Source organism: Eptesicus fuscus, chromosome 15 (assembly GCF_027574615.1).
Source record: "Eptesicus fuscus isolate TK198812 chromosome 15, DD_ASM_mEF_20220401, whole genome shotgun sequence".
Taxonomy (NCBI): Eukaryota; Metazoa; Chordata; class Mammalia; order Chiroptera; family Vespertilionidae; genus Eptesicus; species Eptesicus fuscus.
This window is the reverse complement of record NC_072487.1, coordinates 67,908,855-67,932,793: the sequence shown is the minus strand read 5'-3', so window position 1 is coordinate 67,932,793 and position 23,939 is coordinate 67,908,855. Positions and strand designations below refer to the sequence as shown.

The window sequence follows — 23,939 nt, the reverse complement described above, 5'->3', positions numbered from 1 at the left end:
ATATAGGGCCAGCTTCCAATAACTGTCTTATAGTGACACAACATTGGTTTTGAACATCGGTTTCACTAACTGTGAGAACTTAGTCAGGTCACTTTCCTCCCAGAGTCTCTGTTTCCAAATAGGAAGTGTCAAACTAGGAGCAGTGCTATGAGAACATAGGAGATTACCCATCAGCGAGCAGTCAGCACGTAGTAACCATCAGCTCGGCCCCTATCCCTTCCCGCCCCGCCCCCGCCCCCTTCAGATCAGACCTTCCGACCTCCAAATCCCAGAGCCTCCATGCTCCCAGCCCTGCTGTCAACACTGTTCAGTAATACCCCGGAAAAGGAAAGTGTGATTGAGAAACCCAAGTTCTGGGTCCATCTCTAATTGTCCTGGGGAGGCTTGGGGCAGGCTGTGCTGATAATATACGACCTCGGGAGATACCGGACTCCCTGGGTTTCACTTTTATTTACAAAGTCCCCGTCCGGCCAGCTTCCGGATGGCCGTCAGCACGTCGGTCAGAACTGGCACGGGCTGCAGGGGGTGTGCTGTTCTCCCGGCTGCTTGGCAGGACGTCAGGAACATTGGGGATGGAGAGAGTGAGACCTTCAGATACCACAATGCTGTCACTTCCAGGCAGGAGGGGAGCGGGATGAACAGAGGGTGCAGGGCCCAGTGCGGAGCCGCAGCTGGTTGTCACGCTGCACACTGGGTCAGAGCCCTCAGTAGACTCGGCAGAAGCTTACTCTGCCAGTTATTAGGAGGCAAGGCCTTCCAACCCTGGGCTCAGAGGTCCACCTGGCAAAGCAAGAGCGGGGGAGGTCTCTTGCCTGAGCAATAAAAAGGTCCAGGAGCCTTGAATCTTAATTCACAGTGAACATTGATAAGTCACCCCCCAAGCCGGGCTCCTTCTTCTGAGTGGCTCTCTCCATCTCCCAAGATTCCTGGGTGTAAGTGTAAGGGTCTGGCATTACACGTGGAAGACCCTCTGGTTCGTCAGGTTGGCATAAGTCCAGGCAGCCCATGAATGAGCTTGACTGTCAGACCACCGTCGGCTAACCCTGCCTGTCTGTCATTTCCAGGCAACAACAGCCTCCTGACCTGTATGGAGGATGGGCTGTGGTCCTTCCCGGAGGCCCTGTGCGAGCTCATGTGTCTGGCTCCACCCTCGGTGCCCAATGCAGACCTGCAGACCGCCAGGTGCCGAGAGAACAAACACAAGGTGGGCTCTTTCTGCAAGTACAAGTGCAAGCCTGGATACCACGTGCCCGGCGCCTCTCGGAAGTCAAAGAAGTAAGTGGGGCAGGTTCTGGGGAGAAGCAGAGCTGGGTCTGGCTGGCTGATTAGAAGCAAGGGTTCCTTTCTTTGCTGGAGGCAAAACCCGTTCTGTGTAACGGGAATCTTGAAGGACGTTATGAATATCTGTCTACTGGCTGTGTGACCTCATGCAAGTGACTTCCCTTCTCTGGGCCTCTATTTTTCAACAAGAAGATGAAGGCTATAATAAGAGTTCCCGTAGGATGGTGTGAAGAATAAACGAGGATGTGTATATAAAGTGCTTGCAACGTGCCTGGCACATAGTAATTGTTCAATAAATGGTGGATGTTAATGCATCAGTGTCAGCACCAATCAGAGCGCTCGGGAAGGGAGAAGACGGGGACGAGTAAGACTTGGATTTTCTTTTCCTTTTTTTTGAAACTAATTTTAATTTTAATTTTTTTAATTCTCACTAGAGGATATGCTTTTCTTGTTGATTTGAGAAACATTGATCAGTTACCTCCCATATGTGCCCAATGGGGATCAAACCCACAACCTATACATGTGCCCTGACTGGGAATTGAACCCATGACCTTTAGGTGCAAGGGACAATGTGCCAAGCAATTAAGCCACCCAGCCAGGGCTTGGATTTTATTTCACTTCATAAGTAAATATGACAAAATCTGAAACTCCTGCTCGTCCTTATTAAAGGAGTTCTACGGATGAATTTTCCTTAATCCCTATACATGCCCCCTCTCAACCCCGCAGGACAGGTAGGGAACCAGGAGTGGAAACGCAGCTGGCCTCAGAGACACCTGGGAGTTTGGGTAGAGCATGGCTCTAGCGATTTGTTCCTTGAGATGCCTCTTCTTTTATCTCTTCCCTGAAGACGCGCCTTCAAGACTCAGTGCACCCAAGATGGCAGCTGGCAGGAGGGAGCCTGTGTTCCTGTGACATGTGACCCGCCTCCGCCAAAGTTCCATGGGCTCTACCAGTGCACAGATGGCTTCCAGTTCAACAGCGAGTGTAGGGTCAAGTGTGAAGACAGTGATGCCGCCCAGGTAAGACTCCTTGACCTTGAGATCAATACTCGGGTCCGCCTCCTGTCTGCTTACCCAAGACCAGCCTGTAGTTCAAGAACCACTTCCTCCAGGGGACTCTCCAGATGCCAGGTTTGTGCAGTAGCAGTGTCACCAGTGCAGAGGTTAAACAGTTGGATTCTAATGCTCTTTGTAACCTCTCTGAGCCTTGTTCTCTTCCCTGTAACACCATATTGTATTTGTTCTGAGATCCTTAGCTCTGAAAATACTTTAGTATTGGAAACCTGATGAAGGAAATCATATATGAAATCCCAGCGTATGAATTTGATCAAAGTTAAGTGACTCTAATAGGAGTGACCAAGGCTGTTTGGCCAACAGTCTGCCACCATCATCATGACATCGATCTCTGAAGTATTTAAAGTCAGAAGACTCTTAAAGCATAAAGAGAAAGAGAACCATATTTAGACTAAAGATACAGTTTTGAGAAAACTACCAAAAACACAAGAGAAGGAGATGGCAGGGATTGCATTTTATCTTAGTCCACTTTTAACCGAGAGGTAGCCCAATAGTCTGCCGGCCTCTGCTGGAGTTCTGTGAATTAATTGTCCTTAATCCTTACACATACCTCCCCTACACCCTCCAGGCAGGCAGGTAGGGAGTCAAGAATGGGAAAAAAATGAGAGGCCAAGCTAGCTCCAAAGAAGACCAAAGTCTATAAGGAACTCCACCTTCACAGACCCAACCTGTTAGGGCGAACCCCAAGGCCCGTGTCTCCCAGGCATGCAAGGGTATTCATCCAGGTGAGGCCAGTGTCCTGCCACCTGGGTGCAGGTTCCACCTCCAGCCAGTCCTCACAAGTCTTATTGTTGGCCACCAAATACCAGGCACTGCCAAACCACCACCCTCCCCTCGGCCAAGCCATTACCAAGCCTAGCCCATTCTCCCTCCAAGACATTCTAAGTCCTCATCCTAATGTAGGCCACCACCACCTCTTTCCTGGGCCACCAGGAAGCTCCCTGGTTACCTCCCTGCGCCTATGCTCTGGCCTCTCTCCACTGTGCTGTCCACGTTTCAGCCAGAGTGGTTTGTTGGGAGCATAAATCTGATCATGACGGCTCCCCTGCTTAAAGGCTTGTGAACCAGCAACTCCCATTTCCCTCAGGATTAAACCCCAACTCCTCAGGGTGACATTCAAGACCTTTCCTCTATCACCAGAAAGAATGAACTCCCCTCTGCTATCACCCTTTCCAGCTGCCTCACTAACCACCTTGGATGATTTAGCTCAGGACCCCTTCCTCTAGGGACCCTGCCTTGATGTCCCTCGCACTGCTGGGCTCAGTGCCCTTCTCAGGGTCCTCCTTCACAGCATTGGACACACTGCACTGAAATCCATGTTATGCCCCCTCCTTACCTCCCCGCCCCACCTCCACCCCCACTGGGAAATGTTTTCAGCACTTGGGACAGTGCCAGGCACCTAGTAGGGGCTTGGGAAATGACAGGGCAGGACACAGAGCTGTTGGGCACATCCAGGCCAATCACCTCATTTTCCAGTTCAGAAAACTAAGACTCAGAGAAATCTCTCAACCACCCAAGGTGACACAGCGGGGGTCAGTGGACTCATAATCAGAACCCAGGTCCCCTCGACTGTGGATGGACTGAATTCAATAGGCACTCCCTGAAAATCCTTGGTAGTGTTCACTGAGGGATGTGTGTGTGCCCGAGTCATTCCCATCCTTGACTTCCAGGGAAGCAGAAGCCGGGGCTGGCACAAGCTAAGGCCAGAGATTACCACGGCCTCACGCAGGCCGATCAACTTCCCTCTCACTCCCTTACATAAAACTGTTGCTAACCGTTACCCCGACTACTGAGCCAAATAATATTCTGGCCGCGGTCATGTTATCAAACTGAAACCCAGTCTGCCTGGGGCTTGCCAAGTACCTTTCATGGCCAGTTTGCATTTAAAGGAGAGGGAAATGTAAATGTATCAGACGACTCAAGCAGTTCAGTTTGGCAACAGGCAGAGAGGCTAGACGCAAAGGAGCAGGGTATGGCTTGTCGGCTCAAAGAATGAGGGAGCACCTGCCAAATGGGCTCCTAATACAATTGACGTTTCTAGTTTGTACTGCAAATGAATTTCCTCTACCCTCAGACCCGGGGACTGGGAGCCAAATCTAGTATTCACCTCAGATCCCCTCTTGCTGCCTGTAAACACTCAGAAACGTACGGCTCAGAGCATCTTAAACCCAATAGCTTGTACGAGCAGGAATTCTTGGCCTTCCAAACAAGTTCAGACCCTGGCGGAGAGGACAGGGGCTGTCGTAGGGGAGATGCGTGTTCGCTCTGCCACTGTCACAAGAGCAAATTAACAAGTAAACCCTCCACTTGATTGGTTCATTGGGAGCCAAGATGATGGTAGACCTGGTGTCTGAGTTTGGATCCTGGCTCCACCACTTTACTAGCAGGGATACTTGGGCAAGTTATTTAACTCTTCAAGCTTCAGTTTCCTCATACACAACACGGGGTGGGGTGGTGGTAAGAATACCACCTACCTCGTAGTTTCTTTGTGAGGATGAACTGAGGTCATGAAAGCAGCGTATGTCTGAGTACCCCCTGGAATGGTGCAGCACACCTGTGCCCCCTACACAGCAGCCCTGGGGAAGGTACAAGTGAACCAGACCACCTGTGAGGTCACGTCTAGTGAGGATAATTCCCGATGCTCCAAGTGGGCTCTTACAGGAGCTAAACACCAAGGCAATGGCTGCAAAGTTACCCCAGAAAGTCAGAGACGGGGCGTCCAGCATGCATGAGGCCAGGGTGTGTGTGTATGTGGGAGGATCATTGGAACCACAAGGATACCTGGCCTTTGTCTCAGTAAATCAGTAGACTATGTGGATCCTCTAGACCAGCGCTGCCTGGTCACACTGTGCGATGGTGAACGCTCATAGCTGTGCTGGGCACTATGGTGGCCACTAGCCACGTGTGGCTGTGGGGCACTGAAATGTGACTGAGCAATGAAATATGATGCCGTATATAATTTTACACAGCTCACATTTAAATGTAAACAGCCCACACTTGTGTAGTGGCTACCCTATTGGACAGTTTGTTCTAGAATGAATCTTTGTAAACCAAGACAAAGAACCTTCCTAATAACAGCTTTCTCATTGGTAAGTGTTCCCCGGATGCCGAACCAGTGTTGCAGAATTCCTCTTATTTTGACAACTCTAAACCTTTTAAAAAGACTCAGTATGCCCATTGGCCAGATGAGGAAGGAAGGTTCAGGAGGCTCGGTGCTTGCCCACGGTTGCAAGAGGCAGTGGTGTTGACCGATGCTCGGCCCAGAGGTTGCCAGGCAGGCTAGTAGCAAAGGCAGGGTCCATGCGTTCGTCCCCAGGGGACTGGCAAGAAGTGCTGACCCAGCGCAGGTGCTTCTGAGCTGTCAGGCTCAGTTCTTATTTGTAGGTGATTAGGGGGGTGGGCCATCTCGGGATGGGGACGGGGTCTGTGGGAGGTACCTAGAGGGTGGAGCAAGAGAGGAAAAGCCTGAAGGGACTTTGTGTACAAAGTTATTACTAAATGGTGGGTTTCAGCAACTCAGCAGGGGCAAGAGAGGGAGCATGGGAGTGGGATCCACATGCCCTTGGTTCCTCCCGTGGATCGCAGAGGGTGGCTGTAGAAGCCTTTCTGCCAACAGGGGCATGCAGCTGCCTTGACGGGTTCTGCTGTGGACACAGCGTAGCTCTCAGGTATAGTGCCTCCGCAGGCAGGGGCCACATCCAGTCTCAGGGTCGTCCAGTGCTTGCCCACGCACCGAGGCTTCCTAGAGGAAGTCAGAAACATCACCCATGTGATGTGAGCAGTGGGCAGGATCAGAGTTTCTCCCACTCCATCACTTATTCTATTAATGGTACCACTGGAGCCCAGAGAGCAGAAGGGACTTAGCCAAATCACCCAGCAGGTCACGGGCTAAATCAGGTCTTAAAGTCTCAGATCTCCTAACCAAGTCATCACACAAGCCACGTTTTCCTGCCCACGCTGCACCTAGCTTGCAGGAAGTGAATGCATGTGACTGGGAACACAGACCAGTAATTAACAGCAGCTGCAATTTATTGAGCATCTGCTCCATGCCGGTTGCTGGGCTAATACTTTACAGAGACAGCTGAATTTAAGCCCCATGGCATCTGGCATTGCTGTCCCATTTCACAGACCAGGGACCGGGGTTTCAGTGAGGTCAGGTGCTTTGCCCGATTTTATACAGCCTGGATGTGATAGAACTGGGCTTCCTGTGGGCAGGCCAGGCTGCCTTCAGAGCTTAACTGTTTCAATCCTGCATTGCACTTCCTGGTTCCACCTTGCCCTGATGCAGCCACATTTCTCTCTGCCATTATTTTATTTGTATTTCTCCTAAATAGAAGAAGTTTAATTCTCCATCTCCCTCCCCTCCTTTCCCCCTCCCCTCCATGCTGGTAAATTCACAGAGGCTTACAGTCAAGAGACCTGGCCCCAGCATTGGCACCTATAGGACTGGGTATGTCGCCTCTCCATTCTTGCTGCTGGCATTTCTAAAACATGGGTGATGGTTGGTTGATTCTGAAGTACCCTTAGATATAGTATAGCAAAGTGGTTAAGAGTCTTAGCTAACTCTTAGAAAGCCTGATGTGTGTGCCAAACTCTAAAAGCTTCACTTAGGCTGCCCAGCCGGCATGGCTCGGTGGTTGTGTCGATCTATGAACCAGGAGGTCACAGTTCGATTCCTGGTCAGGGGCACATGCCTGGGTTGCGGATTCCATCTGATTCTCTCTCATCATTGATGCTTCTCTCTCTCCCTCTCTGTGGACCTGCAACCCAGGTACATGCCCTTGACCAGGAATTAAACCTAGGACCGGTCTGTGGGCTGATGCTGTAATCACTGAACCACACTAGCCAGGATGCAACATGCTTCTTCCTGCAGATATATACACAGGCTCAGAGAAGCAGACTTGCTGAGGGACACTCAACCCTCTTGAGAAGGATTTCACCTTAGTGTGCAAAATGGTGCATTCAGAGCCAGGTACTCCAGTGGTCTCTGGTCTTCCCATATTGGATGCTCAGTCAGGTCTTCTGTGGTCCAACTCACATCAAGGACCTACTCGAGAATCTTCACCAGGTGGTAGGCAAGCCCTGAGTGCCCTGAGATCTAGTCCTAGAGGAGGATTTGAACATCCAGAGAGGCTCCAGAGAGTCTGCTGTGCAGAGGGTGCATCAAAGGTGTGGTGGTGGGAAGCAAGAGAAGTGTGCTGGAGAGGCCAGGTGACCAGGAGACCAGAAGGAAGGACATGCACATCGCAAGAGGTGGGGGCTGGACCTGTTGTGTGGGTTCCGCCATGGAAGCCCCGGACTGCCAGCCTGGGAGCATGCCTGGTGTGGAAGGCGAGGCATCTTAGCAGAATGAGTCTTCCTAAAGCAGATTTAGTCAACAACACAGAGTGCCAGATGAGCTGGGCAGGAGAGAGAGACTGGAGGCAGCAAGACCGGTGCCTTCATGCTCCCGACTTTTATGGTGGAGCCTTCCCGGTTTGAAATTCCCCGAACAGATTCCAGCGAGTTCTGATACATTCTCTGTTGCAAACTGAGCTCCCCAGCCAGCTCTGGCCCATGTAGTGCTGAGGTCTGCAGCCCTGCAGGGGCTGGAGGCCAAGTGCATCATAGCCTTGGGCCAAGGCTCCAGGAAATTGGGGTCAATTTCCTACTCCCATGGGGGCCCAGCAGAATCATGGGGCCTGGAGCCTGGGGCTCTGTGAGGGAGGGTTGGGGTTCTCTGAAGCCACAGGAAGCCTCTTAAACTTCCCCTGAGCTCACACAGAACATCTCAGGGTGGACTATGCAAGTCGGCCCGTGGCTACATGCTGGGGATAGGCCACCCTTCACCCACGGACACAGAGATTCCCAATGACATTGGCCCCGCCTCGGGCTGGCCCAGGAGAGGCCCAGAGAGGGCCCCCCTTTCTCTTCTGAATCTTGTCTCCTTGCAGCTGTTTTCCCAGATGGGAGCTTTAGCCTGCATTAGTCCTTCCACAGAGTTTATTTGTTTCCTTGGCATGCACTCATTCATTCATCTCCTCATTTCTTCATTCACTCACCTACTCATTGATTTCCTCATCTATGTGTTCATTTATCTTCATTTAATAGCCAAGTTCATTCCATAACTCTACCTATTCACCCCACCTTTTGTTAAGCAAACAGTTCTTAAGTGAATAGAAGAAATGCCCATTGAGTGACGAGTGAGTGAACGGAATGGCCAGGACCTATTCAAGTTTGCAGAAGGCCCTGCGGCTGCAAAGGTGAATAGGGCACCTTCCTAGACCTTGGGGAGCTCATCATCTAGGTGGGAACTGATGATAGACAATGGGGTGATGCGTGTCAGAGATCTTAAGACAGTGTGCTCTGCAGAATCAGGAGGCATTAGGACAGTGGCTTGTGCCAGATGATGATTGTAGGCAGGAGGAGATAGGAAACAGCAGATAGAAGGGGCAGTGAGCACAGAGCATGGCCATGTGATCCAGCTTATAGTAATGGAGGCAATTTAAACTAAAGTTCAAGGTTGGTGATGGTGCTGCAGGGAGCAAGGAGCAGGAGAATGAGGCAGAGTTAAGTTAAGGCTGGGGCACTCTGAGAATGGACACGGGCCGTTCTACAGGTTGGTGCCCTGGTGGGCACAGTCAGCGCCTCTACCTCATGTATTTTCTCTCCTCGTGACCTTGAAAGAGGGAGAGGATACACAGCCTGTTCTCAGGCAGATGGACCCCGGGGCAGAAAGCACCCACGGTTCTCCATTTCCAAGAGGTAGAGTCCAAACGTAAGCTGACATTTAAGGCCCCACACCTTATTGGCCTTACCAACTCAGCCTTCCCCTATTTCTATATATCACCTCCTCTATGAAGCCTTCCCTGATTACCCTTGCACAACCAGTGACTGTCCCTGAGCACAGTCACACTGACATGGCTGGCTGCTCACACAACTGTCTTTTCTTCCCCGGCTCAGTGGGACCAGATACTGGCTCGCTTTACTTTCGGACCCCACAGAGCTGGGCACAGAATGGGCACTAAGAAATGGTCCTTGAATTCAGAGGCAGTTCTGAGATTTCGACAGGGTTGGACTCCCATTAGAACCTTAGACACGGAAAGGGGTTTGCAGGAAGGCCTGGGTCTGCAAGCTGCGTCCACCTCTGTGGTGCAGAAGATTGAGGAACTGAGTATTGTTTATTTTAAAGACTCTAAGGAGGGCACATGCCAGCTTTTTGGTACCATCATTGCTGGAATGAATGGAATGGGATGATAAGGAAGGAAGGGAGGGAGGGAGGCAGGGAGGGAGGGAGGGAGGGAGGGAGGAAGAAGGAAGGAAGGAAGGAAGGAAGGAAGGAAGGAAGGAAGGAAGGAAGGAAGGAAGGAAGGAAGGAAGGGGCAAGAAAAAGCTTCCCAGCAGGGCCCAGGCTGTGCCGTGAGCAGATGGCAGAGGCCTGGCATGGGGTGCTCTCTCGCTGGCTGAGAGGAAGGAAGCAAGCTCTGGTGTGTCCCTGCCTCCTCATGAACAGTCCCGGGCCTGTGCTCTCACTCACCGTATGGGCTGGGGTGCACTGGGGCCCCTGCCTTCTCAGTTAATAAAAACAACCAACAAAACAAATCTCTCCGATTGAAATCTCTGTAGGGACACTGAGTCAGGACTTAGGGAGACTGGGAGTTAGGCTCTCTGAGAAGCTTTGGCCAGTTCAAACATGGAAAGGGATTTGCAGAAAGGGCCCACACTGAGCCCTCCCTCAGTTTCTCGGTCTGTAGAATGGAGGTATGACCAACGGAGGTATTACCAATGTGATCGTTTCCACCATGTTAACAAATTGCTCCAGTTTCCTTTTTTACTTGAGAAGCTTCGGTTGAGGGTGGTGTCTCTCAGTCTGACTGCGTTTCCGTGGTTCGCAGGGCCGGGGGAGCAACGTCATCCACTGCCGGAAAGATGGAACCTGGAGCGGCTCCTTCCACCTCTGCCAGGAGATGCAAGGCCAGTGCTCGGCCCCGAACCAGCTCAACAGCAACCTCAAACTGCAGTGTCCTGAAGGCTACGCCATAGGTAGGACGGGTGCATGCGGGCAACATGGGAGGGACAAGAGCTTCTGAGAGCCCAGGCTGGTGCCTCACTGGGTAGCTGGGTGCCTCTGCCCTGTGGGGCCCTGTGGGAGGCCCCGGGGAAAGGAAGACGGATGCGACCAGGCTCCTTCCTCCTGGAGAGAGTTGGGTGGGGATGCGGTGGGGGGCGGGGGGGGGGGGGGAGTGTGTATAGCAGGCTCACCTACACAGGGCTCTGAAAGAACTTGTTGGGCACGAAGGTATGGCTGCCTTTATTATGAATCTTAACATTTGCATAAGTAATCACTCATGAGCATCTACATGGGTCAGCACTTAGAGGCGTGTGTCCTGTCCTCTCAGTAACCTTCAACAACTGAGCAAATGGAGACTTAAAGGGAGAACAGAACCTGCTCCAAAGCCCGAGTTCTTTCCATGGTGTCTTGGTTGCCTCCGAAATGAGGATAAACAAATAGCAGCTTCAAAATACCATTTGCGTGGTGATAGGCCAGTTTGCAAAGTGCTCGCAGCGAGGGAGACAACCTGGGCTTCGATGCCAGGCATTGGCCTGGTGGAAACCAGGGTCTGGACAGACACATTAATCACCGTCCTGAGGCTTTCTGGGGAACGGGTGTGCATGGAGCCTGAGCTCAGCCGAGGACAGTGATGTTGACCTTTTGGGCAGATTCCCTAATTGACCATGATAAAAAGCCCAGGGAATTGAATGTCCTTTCTCATGGCCAATGTGATTTATGGGACAATCACCCGGCATGTCTGGAGAAGGTTATCTGTGCACACACTCCCTCCCCAGCACGCAGAGCCAGCCTGTTCTGCACCCAGCAAGATGAGTGGCCACTTCCTGAGAGCAGAAGTGGGCAGGGCCTGAGCATCCTGCTGGAGATGGAAGCCACTTCAGAGCCCAGAAGTCTGCTCCTAAACCTAGAGGAGAAACCAGCGCTCCTTCCTATATTCAGCCCTGCTCCTACACGGTTGCCCTCTGTGACGATTCAGAAGGCACTTTAAGATCCTACAGAGCCATGGTCCAAAGGGCCTTGACAGGAGGTGTGCAGACAGGTGGAATTTCCTAGGGCTTGCCAATGTGGACATTCTAGAATGTGGGGCAACAGGTGAGCAACAGCGAGTCTGTTGGCTGCTCCTTCCCAAGGCCAGCGCTCCGCCTGTCACTGCTGATGGATGTGCACAGCTCTGGACACTACGTCTGTGACGGCGTCCCTACCCCCAACTTAGGATACGCAGTGAACATTCAGTCATACGACTGGCAATAAGCAAAACACTGAGTTATTTTATTTTTTTTAAAACCCTATAAAAACAGACTTTATGTCTACACCCACTGGCACATTCAAATATATTCACACATGCATAAATAAACACAAGCACACATGTTTGGGAACGAAATGTAGACCTAAACACACACATCCTTCAGTAAACTCATGCCCAGCACGTACACATCAGCCAAATGCCACACGAACACAGCACCTACACAAACACATCCACACAGGCACACGGAGCTCATGCTCACATCAGTACACACACATTACGGGTACAAACACCTCTTAGGCACCAAACATATCAAACACACAGAAAGATGCACAAAAGGCAAACAGAGCTCACACCACCATGCACACCGATACATCTCCTGCCCACCTTGTGTATATACTGCATTCCCATATCACAGCCACTCACAAGTGAGCCGCAGGGCCTGGCTCTGCATGCCCTCAGCACAGTCTAGCAGTGGGCGGAGGTGGCAGCAGCATCCCTTCACCCATGAGCTTCCTCATGATCAAAGCAGAAAGGGAAGGAAGTCTGTCTCACCTTGGAACCTGAATCTTCTTCCCTCCCCTGCAGCCCATGCTCCCACTGCCACACAGATGTCCTTGATGAATGGGTCAGCCAGGTTGGTGGGGGCACACAGGAGAGCGTAGCCAGGAGAAGCAACGGGGGACACTGCGGGAGAAGGAAGAGGGAGGGCAGGGTCCCTCCTGGACACCCAGCTCCCTCCCCTCCTCACCTCCTGGGCTCTAGCTCCCTCCCCTCCTCACCTCCTTGGCTCTAGCTCCCTCCCCTCCTCACCTCCTGGGCACCAGCTCCCTCTCCCTCCTCACCTCCTGGGGACCAGCTCCCTCTCCCTCCTCACCTGAGGACCAGCTCCCTCTCCCTCCTCACCTCCTGGGCACCAGCTCCCTCTCCCTCCTCACCTCCTGGGCACCAGCTCCCTCTCCCTCCTCACCTCCTGGGGACCAGCTCCCTCTCCCTCTTCACCCCCTGGGACCATCTCCCTCTCCCTCCTCATCTCTGAAGGCCCTTCAGACATCAGACATCATCCCTCCCAGGTGGAGCCCCTCCCTGGGGAGAGCCCACCTCTCCAAGGAGAGGGACTTCATCAGAAGCCTTGTAAACGGGGTGGAGGGGGGGCCTGTGTGGGACTTGGGGGCTGGAAGGGACATCTGGGGCTGCCCAGAGCTGTAGCTTGGGCCAGCCCCCCAGCAGGACAGGGAGGCTCTGTGGCAGTGAGGAGCCCTCATGGCTACTGCACCAAAGCTGCCACCTCCCTACTCCTTAGGGAAGGAGAGGCAGGCAGGGGCCTGGTGAGATCACTGCTCTGTGATGATGCCAATTAGGGCTCATATATCACAACACAGCAGCCTGGTCTCCAGAGCTGCCCAGGCCCCAGGCGTGAGGGAGGAGAATGCAGAGGAGGGAGCACAGAGAAGAGGAAGTAAGACAGGCGGCATCACAGGGAGGCCACTGTATCCTGTGTTGACCAGAGTTTTTCCTTCCTCCCCTCTTGGGATAAGACAGCTTTGGTCTGTGTCTCAGAGGCTGCCCCTTCTTTTTTGAGAAGCATTTTATCCTGGAAGCCTGGCGTTGCCCTTGCTCTCTAGAAACTCCAGAATGGATCTCATGACAACCACCAGCTTTGAGCTTCCCCCACTGCTTAGCCAGAGTCCCCTTTATTCTCATCACTCATCTTTGACTGTTCGCATTCCCCCCATTGCTTTCTTCTCCTCTGGCCCTTCACCCCCCTCTGTCTCCTTCCACTGCCTCCCTTCCTCTTCCTCCGTGAGGCTCCATTATTTCCATCACTGGGTTTGGAAGTCAGAGAGATGGGTTCTCATTCATGGTACTGGACCACCAGCGGTGTAACCTGAGCTCTGGCCACCTGTGAAAGGGGGGTGAGGACACCTCTCTTAGGGGCTAGATGTGCAGAAGGAGCAACCTCTGAAAGGCACTCGCAAGGCAGGTCGCTCCACCATCTGGGCTCAGCATCCTGGTGCTTAGTGAGGAAGTTCTAACCTGTCCTGCACCTGCCACCCACCCTCGCCTCCTCTTCAGCCCCCATGCCTCTTCCACTGAAGGGAGGACAAGCTGCAACAGGAAGGACACTGGATAAACTATGCATGCGTGAGAAGTGTGTGTGTGTATGCGCACACGTCCATATGTATGTGTGTATGCATGTGTACAGGGTGGGGCAAGAGTAGGGTTTTATTTTTTAATATACTTATTATTGATTTCATAGAGGAAGGGAAAGGGGAGAGAGATAGAAACATCAATGATGAGAGAGAATCGTTGCTTGGCTGCCTCCTACATGCCCCCTACTAGGGATCAAGCCCACAACCCAGGATGTGCCCTGACCGGGAATCGAACTGTGACCACCTGGTTTATAGGTTGATACTCAACCACTGAACCATGCTGGACTCGAAACATAGAGTTTATTATTCTTGTATTATTATCTATTAACTAGAGGCCTGGTGCATGAAATCGTGCACAGGTAGGGTCCCTGGGCCTGGCCGGTAATCGGGGCCGTTCGGGGCCTTCCAGCTGCCAGCCAGGGCCTTCCTTCATTCCGCACAACCCCCTGGTGGTCAGAACACGTCATAGTGAGTGATCGAACTCCCGATCTCCCGGTCAAACTCCCGAGGGGACACTTTGCATATTAGCCTTTTCTATATATAGATTATTTTATTTTTTTCCATAGGAACAACTTTAAACCTACTTTTGCCCCAGCCTCTATGTATATACATACACACACACACATTTGGAAGGGAGCCTTTATAATGGCTAATAGAATTACATATATATATATATACACATATATATATATATATATATATATATTATATATATATATATAATTACATATATATGTAATTACATATATATGTAATTATATATATAGAATTACATATATATATATATATATATATATATATATATATAGAGAGAGAGAGAGAGAGAGAGAGAGAGAGAGAGAAAGAGAGAGAGAGAGAGAGAGAATTACATTTATATATATTTATATATTTTAAAGAGTTGTCTGTCTCTTGTGAACCACATGGTGTTCTGGTGTTCAGGGTGGTCGTGGTGCTCAGGTGGGGAAAGGCCTCCTTAGGGCCCTGGTCAGATTCTCACCCCCTAATCTTAGCCCACATGAGTAAGCACCTTTTTGGAGGCCTGGGAACACATCCTGAGATAGGATTGATTTTTCAAGAGATGTCAGAATGTGTGAGGTCAGGCCAGAGCATGAATGAGCCAAATTAGAATTAGCTTGCCATCCCACAGCTAAACAGCTAATTATCTTCAAGGAGAAATCCCTGGACCGAAGGCTTCAGTCCCCGTTGGTCATCCATGCCTTCATTTTTTTTCAGTTCTTTGTATTACTTTCCATGTATCCAGTCATTTATTCATTCACGCACCCACTCACACATTCACTTCCTTCTTCATAAGATACCTAAGCCCCTATTCCTCATTCACTCCTTATGTCATGCATTCATTCACTTACTCATTTCCTCTCCATCTATGCACTCATTGCCTCAGTGTCTCTTTCATTCACGTCATAATTCCTTATCGAGTGCCTGCCTGCATCTGCCATGCACAGAGTGTGCTGACCTTGTGGAGCTTACAATCCCACAGGGTAGAGAGATACTGACAGATGTTAAAAATCACCAAGCCAACCGAAGGGGTAGTGACAAATGCGGGTGCTGTGAGGGGGTTTGGCCCGTCAGGAAAGCACAGAGGTCTTCTCTGAGCAAGCTGGGGGTCTGAAGGGTCCTTAGTAAGGCACCAGTTGAAGAATAGTAGAAGGCATGAATGCAAGTCCTATGCCAAGAAAAAGCCTGGGGCTGTGATCACTGCTCACTCGGCTGGTGCTTATTAGCAATCCCTGTGTGTCGGGCAGCAGGTTAGGCTCAGGGATGAACCTACCTTGTCCCTGCCCTCCTGGGGCATCTATGTAACTGTGGAAGGGAGACACAAGGGGGTAGGGCCAACCCTGGAGCGAGACTCCTCACTGCTGACCACTGCTCCCTCCACTGCACACATGGGGCAGGCTTTTTGGAGGACGTGACCTGGGCCTTGAAGCCAGTAGGATTTGACTGTGAGAAGGCAGGTGGTGGGCTGATTCAGGAGGAGAGAATGAGAGCAGGACAGAGGCAAGGACGAGTGGGGCTCAGAGGGAAAGCCAGGCACAGGCCAGTTGGACTAAACAAAGTGTGAAGGTGGTTAGTGGGAGATGAGACCATGAAGGTGGTTAGTGGGAGATGAGACCATGAAGGCCGGAGAAGGGGGTGGGACCTTGCCCTGGATGTGGGGAACCTTGGAAAGGTCTTCAAGCAAAGGAGGTACAAGACCGAACTGGGCTTGGGGCCGATGCAAATGGCAGTGGGTGCCAGCTGGACTGGAGACGAGAGAACAGTCAGGGAGACCGGGGACAGCCCTGCTGGGGAGCTCCCTCCCTCCCACTGCCCTCAGGGTGCGCAGCCCAGTCCACTGGGGACCAGAGAGCAGCAGGGCCCACACTGGGGGAGAGCATCCCTGGGCGTTAGGAGACTGGGGCTGAGTGGCCAGCTCACACTCTGTTTCCCCACAGGGTCCGAGTGTGCCACCTCCTGCCTGGACCACAACAGCGAGCCCATTATCCTGCCCACGAACGTGACCGTCCGTGACATCCCTCACTGGCTGAACCCCACGCGGGTGCAGGTAAGTGACCGGGGCTGCCTACCTGGGCCTACGGGGAGGAAAATGCCCTGTCGAACACTTGCGTGCCTGGGTGCTGCACTCATCGCTTTACCTGTGTTACACCATCACATTGCCACACCTCCCTGTGCGGTGGGGACTGGCTCACAGTCACTCTCCAGGCTTTAAATATTTAATACTTGCCCTCTGTCGGGTCCTGTGCTTAGGCCCTATGCTTTCCTGTCCCACTGAATCCTGATGACAGCCTAGGGGACTGATGTTTCTAGTTACAGAAGAAGAAACCTGGACACGCACCCATGAGTAGAGAGCACAGAGTCGGGTCACACACGCACTCATGAGAGAGGTGCTCTCAGGCTTCTCAGTGTGAGCTCTTGGAAGCCTTCTACCTCCCACAGCCTAGATTTCTGGCATCTTCCCTGTGCTTTCCTCAGTTGGTGGAAAGGAATTAATACGTGATATGGGGAACTACTAACACCTACAGTTTGTGAAGCACTTACTATGGTCATGTGCCCAGTATTGGCACACAAGACTGCATTTAAACCTTGGAATGGTTTTGTGATGCAGGGTGGGCAGCACTGTGTGCCTTCTCAACCTGTGGACTCTGAGATCTCTGGAGTGACAGCTCGAACCCAAGCCTGAGGCACATGCCCTGCTCTACTCAAGGCACCAGGCTGGCTTGCCTGGCCAGACCTTGGAAGCCCCGCCTCCTGACAGCCAAGGGCATTGCCCATTTCATTTGGGGGCTGGTCACTCCCACTTCCCTTTATGTGATCAGTCAGGGGCCCCCAAGCTGATGTGGGGGCCCACTCTTGTCCTCCAGGGCAGCACGCATTCCAGGCCACAGGAACCGGCTCTGGGCACTGCCCTTCCCCTGGAAAAAGTGGGAGGCGGAGGCTCCTGGGTGCAGGGCTGAGGTTCTGCTCTGCCTCTGGCCCAGCCTCCTGCCCGGGTGCTGGGAGGCCTCCGGTCTGCCCACCTGCAGATCGTGCCCCAGATAGCTGAGCAGAACCTGATACCAGGTGTCCTGTTTCTCAAATGAGTGGAGGGCAGGATTGCGAGGGCTTACTCAGCACTCGGGGTCTACAGACCTGGCACTGGATCTGCCCAGCCCCTCTCTGCTGCCCCATGCCCCCCAGCATTCTCCTCCCCTCCCTTTCCCTCGTCTCCCTCTTCTGCTGCTCTCTGTGCCATCTCCCACTTTATCTCCCTTTCCTGCCTCTGTTTTCCCTGTGTCTCTCTTCCCTCTCCTGACAGGACTGTCACCTCCCTCTGCCTCCCCCGCCCACTTTCCCTCCATGTCCACCCCCTCTGTCTCCCTGCCTCTGACTCTCCCACGCACCCATCAGGCAGCCCTGTTTCCCTCAGCTCGCACTCCTCCAGCCCTTTTCTCCACTGGGGCCATGCCTTTCCCCATCCCTCACCCAGGCTCACACAGGAGCAGAGCTTGGACCATGATCTCAGCTCCTTCCCTCCGTGCCTCCCTCTCGCTCCTACCCAGACTCCCACACACCCACAGGCAGGGACACACTCCCACACAGTGCAGACCCAGGGGACACTCACACCCAGGACCACGGGACTCCTTTGCCTGGCCCAGACCATGGTGCCTTGGCCCAGCTTCCACTCAGGCCTTTGCTCTGCACCCTCCCCACCCCAGGTGAATTCCCATCCCTCCCTCTGAGAGCCCCGGGCACTAAAAATTCAGTTATAATTCACTGTGAAATAAATCCAGGGATTTGAAAGCCTGCAAGCCCCCCTCCTCAGTTGCCCACCCGCTGCCTGCCTGCCCCAGCCCCCACCTGGTTCCCTGGTCGGCCGGCCTTTATTGATGCCGGCCTACCAAGAGAGCCATAACGAGGTTCAGACCTCCACCGGTCTCCAGAGGCCTCATTATCCAGGAGGAAAAAAATGTGGTAGAAAAAGGGAGGAGGGCGAAGGGCAGAGATTGATGATTTCCAGGAATACGGCAGAAAAGCTGGCCTCTGCTGCACACTTGCCCCTTGTGTGGCGAGAGCTGCAGAAATAGAGCTGCTGGTGCAGGCGAGGCTGCACCAGGCCTGAGCAGGCTCTGCACAGCTCTGCCTTCTGCGGGTCTGCCTCCCAAGACCAGTGTGAGGTAGATGGTTGGGGCAAGGGTCTGCCCCAACTCCTGTCACCTTTGTCCCAGGGTAAGAAAGTAAGAGGCGAGAACTGACAGTTCATGGATACCTACTGTGCGTCAAACATTGGGTCAGGCACTTTCCATCGCTTATTTTCACCCCAAACTCCAACTCACACACACATGTGCACACACACTCCCCTATCAGGTATGTAGTAGTCTCTGTTTTTCCAGTGGAGGAAATGGTGTCTCAGAGAGGAAGCCTCATGCCTAAGAGGAAGTGAACGGGGACCCATGTCAGTTTGATGTTGCAGCTTACTCAAGCTACCCATGCAGCCTATCTTGAATGTACAGTAATAATAAAGACAAAATGTTTATTGACCAATTACCAGGGATATGCTGGTAAATGGTTAGCAACTGCCCCTCCCCAAAAAATGAACTCTGATTTGTAGCATTTGCCACTTACTGTGGAGTAAATATTCTCACCATGCAAATACCAAGTTTTCCACGTTACTGTCACTGCACACAAAGTTAGGAAGAGAGAAACCTCACTGTTGCCTCTTGTGAGCCCAGGCAGGCCGGCTGCAGCCCACCACTGGTGCTCAGTACATGACGGGCTCAGTTCTAAGCACTGGCATATAAGGAGAGAACGAGGACTACTTAGACGAGGACCGTATCACCACTGACATCATGTGCTACCACAACAGTGACCTTTGTGAAGGCAGGCCCGTGGTCATGTTATTTACCATGATATGCCCCGCAGTGCCTACCTCACAGTAGGTGCTCACTAAATATTTATGATTGCTGAGTGAGGTGACCAAGGTTCTAGTTCAAGCCCAGGAACCTTCTTGCTCTATGTCCTTGGGCAAATCGTATCACTTTTTGGGCCATGGTCTCCCCATCTGTGAAATGAGAGAGAGGCTGAGATCAAAGAGCCACAAACTCAAACATCTGCAGGATCCCGGCAGGTGGGCTGAAATGGATCCCGCTTCACCTAATGGGTGAAGCAGGCCAAACACATCATTTTTTTATGTTGAATACTTATGTATATGTTTCATAATAGCAGTAGCATTTACTATAAATATTTCAGACTTAGAGGAAATGTAACAAACCCTCATGTACATACTACCCAACTTAACAAAGAGGACTTTCAGATACAGTTGAGGTTCTTTACTCCCAACTGATCTATAACTTACATGGTCATCTTAAGCGTACGTTGTGGTAAGTGTTTATATTTGTGTCCACTCATGAAACCAGTACCCAATCTGGGTGGGGACATTTCCAGCTCCCCAGAGTCCTCCCCTCTCCATGCCAGGCAGTGCCCCCACCACCAAAGTAATCCCTGTTGGTTTTATTTTTTTAATTGGTATATAATTGGCATATAAGATTATATTAGTTTCAGGTGTTCTAAAATATTTTAGTTTGACTTTCTTTAAGAACAAAACACACTATCCCTTCATTTTTTTAAAGTACTCCCCGTGGGAGTTCCTCCCTGACTCCCCCCTCTTCTCCCTACCCCGCACACACAGGTACATACACATGCACTTTGAAAGTAATAGGGAAATCTTCTTCCAACCTAATAAATGAGACAATACAATACAAACTCAAGGATAGATTGAAAAGCCCCTCAGGCTAAATGCTGGAGAGACTACAGGGAATGGTGGGGACTGTGGTGAACTGAGGATAACAGGCTACTTCCAAAGGGGGCAGCTCTAGCCAAGTGTGGCAAGGTGGAAATATGGGCTTGGGGTGGCCAGATTTTTCATTTTTTCTTGAGTCTTTAAAATATGAAATCTCTCGGGGGTTTTTAAATATTGGCAAATAATTTTGACTTCTGTTAAGGACTTCATGTGCCAAACCAAACATTTCTGTGGGTTGTGTAGCCTGGAAGCTGTTGGCTCACAACCTTTGAATGAGATCGACTCTTCTGGCCCCGGGTACCTAGAATTCAGGGTTCAGGCTCTGCCGCCAGCTCCTCAGGAGCACCTCCTGTCTGCCCGGCACTTCCTCTCACCCAGAGGAGCTGGAGAGTTTCCCAAGGGAAAATGCTGCTCACAACCTCAGATACTTATAATTCCTCTAGGTAGATGGGGCCTTGAATTTTATAATGGCTTCTGAGAAAAGGGTGGAAGGAGGAAAGAGAGGGAAAGAGGAAGAAAGGGCCAGAGGGAGGGAATCAAGGAAAGAAAAAAGAAATCAGCTTTTATTGAATATCTGTGAGATGTAGGCACTGCTTGTTAGGCAATTTCATATGTGCTATCAGGAGGGGTGTGGGATCTGAGCTCAGGATGAGGAGGCTCAGTGTATTTTCTTATATGTCAGGTTTCGCCTGGGGCCCGTCTTTTAGATACTCTGCCCGCTCCCATGTTTGTCTCAAAGCCTCTATACCTCTTTGAACCTTGGTCTATCCATCGGTCAAAAGAGTAAGCCACTTTATGTTTGCAGCTTTGGGGGCAAATGGAATCTGAAGGAGAGTGTGGCATACAAAGTATAGGACTGGAAATCAGATGGATGTGGGTTTAATTCCTGACTCCCATCATCTCTGTGTATGATTTGTGACAACTTGTTTAACTTCTCTGTGCTTGTTTTCTCTTGTGTAAACCAGATTCAAAATTAGTGCCTATCTCATGGTTATGATAAGAATTAAATACATGAAAGTTCTGAGCACAGGTCTTGGACCACAATATTTGCGTAATAGAGGATTTTGTGTTGATAAGGATCTGAATAATAATGATGGGGTTGATGATGATGGAGATGATGGGGTGGTGGTAGTGTGGCAGCAGTAGTTCTGGTGTTATTGGTGACAGTGGTGGTGCTGGTGCTGGTGAAGGTGATGGTGATAATGCTGGTGGTGGTATTGATGGTGGTGGTGAGGGTGGAGATGATGATATTATGGTTAGTGGTGTTGATGGTGGAGGTGGTAGTGGTGGTGGTGTTGATGATAAGAGTTGGTGGTGATGATGGTGGTAGCGGTGAGGATGGAGGTGATGATAGTGGGGTTGATGATGGTGGTGGTAGTGAGGGTGGAGATGATAGGGTTGGTGCTGATAGTGATGATGGGTGGTAGTGAGGGTGGAGGTGATGATAGTGGGGTTGGTGGTGATGGTGGTAGTGAGGGTGGAGGTGATGATGTTAGGATTGGTGTTGATGTGGGAGTGGTAGTGAGGGTGGAGATGATGATGATAGGGTTGGTGGTGGTAGTGATGATGGGTGGTAGTGAGGGTAGAGGTGATGATAGTGGGGTTGGTGGTGATGATGATGGTAGGGTTGATGGTGGTGATGGTGGTGGTGGTGGTGGTGGTGGTAGAGGTGATGATAGTGGGGTTGGTGGTGTTGATGATGGTGACAGTGCTGGTGTTGTCGACAGTGATGATGGTGGTGGTGGCATTGATGCTGGTGGTCATTGCAGCTAGGAAGACAGTATATTCTTCCTATGCACCAAGGCAGGAAGTGAAAGCTGCCTTACAAAACCTGGTCTGAAAGGACTCTGATGGGACTAGAGGTCTCACTGGCATCAAGGGGAGCAAAACTGAGGGGCCCCATTGGGATCTCACAACCTGTGCTGTAAACAGCCCAGCCTTTCCTTCATCTCCTGCTGCTTATCCCCTTTCCCAGCTCTCCTTGCATACAGAGGGGCCCTGTAGTGAGACAGGTGGGGCGTGCAGCTCTGAGGAATAGTGGAAACTCCAAACACCTTGGAAAGATAAATAGGCTCATGCAGATGGTATAAAAGTCCTTTTTCTGAACTCACGTCAGGTAAACCTCAACTGACAGAAACATGTACAACCACACCAAGACACACCTACGGACAGATTAAATTAGCTCCTAAATAAGTAAGGGGGGGATGGGCATCAAATCCCTAGTGGATCCTAACCCTGCTGTTTCTGCTACTTCAACCATTACCGAGTGCCCCTCCAACATCCTGTATTTTGGCTGGGAACAGACTCTCCGGCCCAGAAATGCAAGTCTGGTTAAAGTTTCTCAGAGAATGAAAGCAGGCGATTCTCTCTATTTCTAGCCCCATGGCTGGAATCGGGGCACAAAAGCAGCTGAGCTGGAAGGGAGGAACACGGGGGGCACTCAACATTCCTTCACTTGGTCAACACGTATGTGTTTGCTGTGCTTCATGCCTGGTCCTGGGGAGAGACAGAGAGGTCTCAAACCTAGGCTCTGTCCTTAAGAACCTTAAGTAAACAGTCCTAGGTTAACCATTTCCATATTATTTATCTCTGTGTGTCATCACAACAAGCCTATGACACTTTCAGTGCCCATTTAACCAATGGGAGAACCAAGTCTCCGAGCGGAAATTTACAGAGCAATTTTAAATCAGAATTGCAACCACGCCTGTCATACCTCAGCACCCAAGGTCCTTTCCATATATTGCTTTGCCTAAATCTATTGGGAAAAGGCAGACTTGTCAATAGAGGCAGTAGGGAGATAGATAGATTTCACATTTTCAAGACTGCTGGCAGATTTTCAAAGTAGGCTGTTTGTCCAAGATCTTTAATTCATTCTACACTAAACTGGTTCTTTAAACTAGACACTGTGATAGGCATAGTAAATGTTCTGATGCTCTAGGACAGTGGTTGGCAAACTGCGGCTCGCGAGCCACATGCGGCTCTTTGGCCCCTTGAGTGTGGCTCTTCCACAAAATAGCACGTGCGGGCGCGCACATACAGTGCGATTGAAACTTCGTGGTCCATGCGCAGAAGTCAGTTTTCGGCTCTCAAAAGAAATTTCAGTCGTTGTACTGTTGATATTTGGCTCTGTTGACTAATGAGTTTGCCGACCACTGCTCTAGGAGAAGGGGAAAAACGAGAAAATACAGTCCATCGATAAAATCATCTCTATCCTGAGATGGATCCGTTCATTCATTTATAACATAAATACTTCCTAGACTTCCTCCATGTGCCAGGCACCAGTCTAGGCCCGAGAGATCCAAGGTGAACCAGAGATGCAGTGTGGCAGAGAAGAAAGGCGCCCATCCCAGTCTCAGCCATGTCTCGGAGTCTTGTGATCTCAGTTCCAAGCTCACCAAGAAACCTAACTACTATTTGGGTTCCAGATAGGTCTGCCCTCAGGGAGAGAATGAGCCAGTCACATGGCTTTTCCACATTCTGACCATGTGACTATTTCTTTTTTAAAATATATATTTTTATTGATTTCAGAGGGAGAGAGAAATATCAATAAGAATCATTGATCAGCTGCCTCCTGCACGCCCCCTACTGGGGATTAAGTTCGCAACCTGGCATGTGCCCTGACCTGGAATTCAACCATGAATAGGTCAACCCTCAACCACTGATCCCCACCGGCTGGACTATTTCTTAATTAAAATTTATCAACTGGCTCTCAGCCAGGAGAGCAAGCCCCAATCATATAGTAGACTTCCATGGCTGGCTGCAGACAGTTACTTCTCACTACAAATCTAAGCATTTGCCTCCCGGTCATTTTTATCTCATTTTTTACTTTTTAAAAGAAATCATT

At 50.9% G+C, this 23,939-nt stretch overlaps 1 protein-coding gene across 1 annotated transcript in view; it reads left to right on the top strand.

Moving 5' to 3' along the window:
- PAPPA (pappalysin 1) overlaps window positions 1-23,939 on the top strand; it is a 218,523-nt gene that overhangs the window by 178,910 nt on the left and 15,674 nt on the right. Inside the window, exons 16-19 of the mRNA XM_028161419.2 lie at window positions 1,065-1,275; window positions 2,129-2,300; window positions 10,229-10,376; window positions 16,254-16,363. Of these exons, the coding sequence (XP_028017220.2) occupies window positions 1,065-1,275; window positions 2,129-2,300; window positions 10,229-10,376; window positions 16,254-16,363 (641 nt within the window). The remainder of the gene's footprint in view (window positions 1-1,064; window positions 1,276-2,128; window positions 2,301-10,228; window positions 10,377-16,253; window positions 16,364-23,939) is intronic.